This window comes from Triticum urartu, chromosome 6A (genome assembly GCF_056163025.1).
Source record: "Triticum urartu cultivar PI428250 chromosome 6A, HENAU_Tu73, whole genome shotgun sequence".
Classification (NCBI taxonomy): domain Eukaryota; kingdom Viridiplantae; phylum Streptophyta; class Magnoliopsida; order Poales; family Poaceae; genus Triticum; species Triticum urartu.
Window position 1 is genome coordinate 130,563,860 of NC_141878.1, and position 6,563 is coordinate 130,570,422.

The 6,563-nt window shown below is 43.7% G+C and overlaps 1 protein-coding gene across 1 annotated transcript; it reads left to right on the plus strand.

Annotated features, from left to right (window-relative positions):
- Window positions 1-969: 969 nt before the first annotated feature.
- On the plus strand, window positions 970-5,370 carry BRIZ2 (zinc finger (C3HC4-type RING finger) family protein). The gene is made up of 12 exons (XM_048682100.2): window positions 970-1,392; window positions 1,486-1,601; window positions 1,861-1,969; window positions 2,071-2,185; window positions 2,956-3,053; window positions 3,391-3,497; window positions 3,575-3,821; window positions 3,921-3,974; window positions 4,098-4,244; window positions 4,334-4,398; window positions 4,727-4,781; window positions 5,054-5,370. The coding sequence occupies exons 1-12, from the start codon at window positions 1,195-1,197 to the stop codon at window positions 5,213-5,215; spliced, it is 1,473 nt and encodes a 490-aa protein (XP_048538057.2). The 5' UTR covers window positions 970-1,194; the 3' UTR covers window positions 5,216-5,370.
- Window positions 5,371-6,563: the final 1,193 nt, after the last annotated feature.

The following is a 6,563-nucleotide window of genomic DNA, read 5'->3' on the forward strand; positions in this document are numbered from 1 at the left end:
TGAACAGTGAAACTGAACTAAAATCCCTTCCAATCCAAAAGGTCAAATTGGAGTATGGTGTATCCAAGCAAGCTTGAAGGGGGGATGATATATGCATCGGAATCTAAATCCGCATCCTGACAATGACAAAATAAGCCAACATAGAAGATGATGACAGAGTACGTTCTAAGTGAATTCTCCAGGAAACACGACAAGTCAGTAATAAGTGCCTGTTCGGAACCTCTCCAATCACGAAACTCCGCTCGGCGCGAGGAGCTCAGTTTGAGCCACTCCCTGCAATTGTGCTGCCGCTCCCTCCGCTCCGGGAGCTGCAGTTGTGGAGCGGAGAGGATCCGAACAGGGCCTAAGTCAATATCTGTCAACTGAAATCATGTCTGCACCCCCAGAAAACAACATGCCATCGGTTCACTCTTATCCACTGCAACCAGCATAAGGCTCCACCGTGCCTTATTGCCATGGCCGGGTAAACTCTGAATTAGGCTCATCATCTGAATTCTGAGAGCCTACACACATTTCACTCATCAGCCACACTAACAGGCATCGTAAGTTCATGAACAGAGTCAGCACCTCATACCGTACAAACCTTAACATCGAGCACTCCACCTTTCCGGCACCAACCCTGGATAGCTGCGCTGCACTGCAACGCGCACAGCATTACGTCGACCACTTGGCGGGCAACCAACTATCCAGTTTCAGTAACGTAATGCCGACCTTCCCAACCTTTCCGGCACAACCCGAAGCAACCGCAAGATGCACGCGAAGCCCGAGCCACAGGCGCAGTGGATTATGATCTTTTTTTTTACAGAGGCGATGTGCATTTGTACTTGGAAAATACTGGCCCAGTTCTCTGCGGCTTTGACTTACATAGGTGGAAAAAAAAACAGCCGAAGCCGGAAAGAACTCGATTCTAGCCGCTCCCCCGACGCCAAAGTCCGCCGCCGGGCCAGCGGAGGCCCTCCCGGCGCTGCCTCCCCCTCCCCCGCATCAGCTCGGTCGGCCTCCCCGTCCTCCACATTTTGTTTCCACCGTTCTACTTCGTTTTTTTTAAATCATATACGTCATCGCTTTATCTCACTGCCAGGTTGGCCCCACCTGGTCGAGTAGGGGGAGGACTTGGGAGCAGTTGAGCCAGGAACTTTTCCGAATAACCCCTTCCTCCTCGTCGTTGCCCTAGGCTTCTGATCCTCTCCGGCCATGGCGACCGCCGGCGATTCCGCCTCCCTCCCCCCCTCCGCCTCTCCCTTCTCATCCGCCCGCGCGCTCGAGTCGGTCCCCTTCTCCTCCGGGAACCCCCGCATCGAGGAGACCCGCGGCGTCGTCCTCCTCCACCCCGACCCACCCGCCGCTGCCGCTGCCGCGGCCGCCGCCTCCTCCTCGTCATCTCATCTTCCGGTAAGCCATCCCTGTTCTAGGGTTTTGTATTTTTGTCTGTTCGTGTATTGGGCGTTGTCACCTCTAACGCTCGCTCGCGCGGCGTGTTTGTAGGCAGAGAGGAAGCCGCAGGTGTTCGTGCCTGCGGTGCCCAACCACATGACCTACGCGGACTTCTGCCGATTCTGCGGCTCCTTCGTCCCCCACATGCTCGAGATGCGCATCGTCAGGTACCTCGCTTGTTCACCACTGCTTGCCTTCGCTTAGCTTCGCGCAGTTGCGTTGGCCCAAGGCCTCAATTGCATAGCTTGGTCCAATCCGAGTGGTTCTGAACTTCTGATAGGTTCAGTTTCCTCGATCCCATCGTTTGTTGTGCTGTATTAGACTTGTACCCTCAAAACTGGCCAACTTTGCATCTTTGATAGGGCTTGAGCTATTTTGATGTAAGCGCGGAATTGAGTATATTATTAATTGGTGCTCATAATGTAGGATTGATGGAGCGGAGGACCAGTATAGCGTTCTCATAAAGTTTGACACCCTGAGCTCCACCGATAGCTTCTACAAGCACTTCAATGGAAAGCAGTTCTCATCACTGGAGGTGTTGGTTTCTTCTAATTCTGCTGAATATATACTTGTTTTTTCTTCTGCTGTGATTAAATGTGTGCCATCGTGATTAATTGGAGATTGATGTGTTTGCAGGGTGATGTTTCTCGTGTACGTTTTGTGGAAGACGTGCACTACACTCAATTGATCGAGCATGCCCATAGCTCGATTACGAGCTCAGCTGAGCAGCCTACCTGCCCAGTATGTCTAGGTATGTGGAGATATTTTGAATTAATCTAGCTATGTATTAGAAAATTAGAATACCACATTTTGTTTATTGTCTGAAATAATTTTGTGCTGTTTTAGTTCTTTAAAATGATTATAATGTTTGCCTAACCACATTTCTGAATTATGCCATAATTCACTTAATATGAGAAAGAGACATGATTGCAGTGTGCTGATGTTAGGATGTAAACCACATCATGGACCTGTGTGTCATATAATAAATGTATGTCACATAAGTGAAACCTGATTTTGAAGCATGTATCCTTGCCATCTCTATTCCTCTAATAAACTTAAGTCACGTTAAGTTTTCACCTAATGCTAGTGCTGTTGAATATTTAAACCCCATTTGATCTGTGCTGACATGCATTATTTTAGCTTGTTTATGTCTTGTAACTGCTGTTAACCCCGGATGTGCAATTTTGTGATTCTCATGCATATACATTTAAAATGCAAGTATATGAGGCTAAGAAGGCAAGATGATCTCTTGCCTATGCTATGCTGTTGGCCTGTTGCCATATAGTTTTAAGCACTTTGGCAATGGGTGTCATATGCATCTTTACAACTGTTACATGTAAACTATCCACCACACCTTTTATGTTCAACTCATGATATATAGGTGTTACTCCCTTGAGATTGCCCCATGCCTATTTATTAGCTTCGTAGAACATATGTTTTCTTACTATTTACCTAAGCCCAAGCAATAGGATTTTGAATTTATGTTGACTGTGTTGTTTATTCGTTTCTATTTTCAATCAGAGCGACTTGACCAAGATCCTGGAGGCATTCTTACTACAATATGCAACCATTCTTTCCACTGTTCATGCATATCAAAATGGACAGACTCTTCGTGCCCAGTAAGAGCTTAATATGATATATTTAGTTTATGACTCTTACTATTTTATATTAGTTTACTAATTGGAATTATAATGTTTATATTATACCACTGTACTTGAAATTAACAGCGGAATTATAAAGACCTAACGGTGCTATCAACACCTGAATCCTGATGGAAACTTTGCTTTGCCAAGTTGATAGCGTTTTGAAATACAGCACTCAGCCACTCTGTTTCGTTCATCACTGTAGAATTTGGCCTTCCTCTGTTTTGTTTTCCCTTGGTCTAGGGAAGTCATGCAAGTTTTTTCCTATCAACGCAAAGAGTCCCTTTTGCTTATGTTTGAAAGTATCACACAGGTTTGTAGGTATTGTCAGCAGCAACCTGAGAAATCAATGTGTTCTGTTTGTGGAACTTCGGAAAATCTTTGGATTTGTCTAATCTGTGGTAATGTTGGCTGTGGAAGGTAAAATATTTCCTGTTCATTCTGTAAGTTGCAAATGTTACTAGTTAACTTATTAACTTTGATTGGTGCGGTCACAGGTACAAAGGTGGTCATGCTATTGAACACTGGAAAGAAACTGAACACTGCTATTCACTTGAATTAGAAACACAGAAGGTTTGGGATTATGCTGGTGACAACTATGTCCATCGTTTGATTCAGTCCAAAACAGATGGTAAACTGGTTGAGTACAATTGCTATGGTGGTCATGAAGCAGATGGTATCTGTTCAATATGCAGTGGTGATGCAGGAATGGATGAAGCTCTACTAAACAGTAAAGTTGAAGCTGTAATGTACTAAGTAAATAATCTTTGATATTATTAGCTATACCACCCTGGTATGTTTGTGCGTATCTTCTTTTATGACTTTGCACTTCTCTTCTTTTAGATTGTTGAAGAGTACAATGATCTCCTCACGTCTCAGCTTGACAAACAAAGAAATGTAAGTTTGTATGTTTTTGTGGCTGCTCCTTTATATTTATAAGACTACTACTTGACATATTGTTGACATATAGTATTTGAGAGGGTAAGGTAAATTCTGACTTTCTTTCTGGTGCTAATGTAGTACTATGAGTCACTTCTGTCAGAAGTCAAAGAGGAGAATGAGAAAGAAGTATCTGCAGCCACTTCGAAAGCTGTGAGCATGATGAAACTCCAAAAGTTACAGGCAAAGCTTGATAAGTGCCTTGAAGAGAAAAGTTTTCTTGATGATGTGAGCACTATAGTATTTGTTGAAGCTAGGTCTAAATGTTAGAACTTAAAAATCAGTGATGTTGCATTACTCATAATTAACCTTTTCAGATCAATGCCAATCTTGTGAAAAATCAGGAGATGTGGAAAGAAAGGGTTCGGAAAGTTCAAGAAAGGTATCTTCTTCATTGCTTTTAGAATTATCACCAGAAAAATGGATGTACCTTCCAGAGCTAAAGCTAATGCTCATGATATTAATATGGGATTGCAGCTGTGAAAGTTTCATGCACAGCTATACATGACAATTTTTTAAATTTTGTTCCATATATTCTCATGAGTGACTAAAAAAAACTAGTCACTATGAATTGTTTTTTATTTTCACTTTTTGTGGCATTTTCTTCGGCCATCGCCCTGGCTGTTGAAATATCTAGATCATTAGGATTCAGAAAATAGTTGTAGTTCCTATTTTAGTGTCGATCTGAAGTGGCTAGATTTTATTTTCAGGGAACAAGCTGCACTTAAATTGAAAGATGAGAAGATTGAGAAGCTGGAGGCGGAGGTTAGTATGTTAAAGTAACTGCTGTGTTGGTTCAAATAGTAACCTGTGTCATGTTACGATACTGCATGTTCATCTTTAAACAAAAAGTTAATAACTGAATTGGCTTGCAAAATGTGACAATACAATCAATGCATCTATCAGCCGATGTTTGGTTTGATGAACACACACATTACTATGCTGTTTACGGTACACACCATTTCTTTCTGTTTTTTTTATAGTAGTATGCATAGTTGTTAGCCTACAGCTAACCCTTCCCCGTTGTCCTGTGACAGCTAAGAGATTTGATAGCCCATATCGAGTGCCAAAACGCTGTGGCAGCAGCTCCTGGATCAATCTCAAGTGATATACAAGGGGGCACAATTCTTCCTGGACCGTCTACACCATCCTCGAGCAGCAGCCCTGTTCGCCCCACAAAGGACAGGAAGCGGAATTGAGATCTGCTTACCCTGACTAGATTTAAAGGATCTGCTTACACTTTAGACTGTTAGGGTACATTCTTATCCCAATTCTCCACCCTTTGCTACTCTGTGATTTGTTCTCAAGTCCATGTCCATTGGGCTCTTATGAATAGAAAGTTACCTGTTGCCCATGGTGGCATTTGGTGTGGAAAAAAGTCACTGAGGCCTTGTTTGGTACTAGTGTATTTTAGGGAATTGGTGGGGATTATCCCGGTCAAACCCCTAAATCCCCACATATCCCAGAACACCATTTGGTTCTAGTGTATTTGACATGTTTCATCCCCACATTTCCCCACAAATCCCCAAACTCTAGTGCATTTTTCTCAATACCCAATACACTACTCCTACCTAGTGTATTGGGGATAAATGGGGATTTGAAGGGATTGGGTGAAGGTTGGGGTTTCACCCAATCCCTATGGGGATTATCCCCACCAATCCCCTCAAAAACCCTAGTACCAAACAAGGCCTGATGAGGGGAAGAGAAACCCGACGTTTGATTGGACATTTGCACATGAGTTTTTTCATTGTTCATGATGTTGATAAGATATTTGTGTGGAAAAAGTCACGCTGAGATTGTGTGGAAGACGAAAGATACCGGAGGATCATCCGAAGCTACATAGTTGATATTTTCAATGTGATTTTGGAAGAACATGCACGACAAGCCAAATGATGTATGCACGCACGCATACGTGCCGTGCGAATTGATTGTCGCCTTGTCGGTATGGTTGGACATTTCTAAATCAAATAGATGGCCCGGGTGACACATGTCTGAGCTAGGCAAAATAAGGTTTTCTTTTGACCAAAATTCACAGGACAAATTTGTATCCATTCGCTAGTGTTTTTTCCCCTTATGTATGCCCTGTGTTGATTCTCTAGTGTTTTTTTCTTTTTTCTTTTTTGCTGGAAGGTTCTCTAATGTATGACCCGCAGATGTGATTTTGTACTGCATTTCATAGAACACAATTCTATATATGCACCCAAAAGTGAAATCAAGCAGAAACGGTGAAAGAAGGGACCAAAACAATATGTCGTGCAGTTCCCTTCGTTAGAGCAACTTTAATTGGGCGACCTATTTCGTCCGCCGCCGTATGTTTAGGTCGGCGTGGACACAAAAGGCGGCCCAACGCGTCGACCCAAACGGACGCGCGTCCACATAGTGACCCATTCCCGGCCCAATTTTAAGCCGGATTTACGTCGGTGTTGGACACAAAACGAACGTGTGCGCGCGTCAACTCCTCTCTCCGGGCCCACCGGTCGGTGGCGTTCGCCACCATTTTCCCCAAAAACCCTCCCGCCCACACCAGCTATGGACGACAACCTTGAT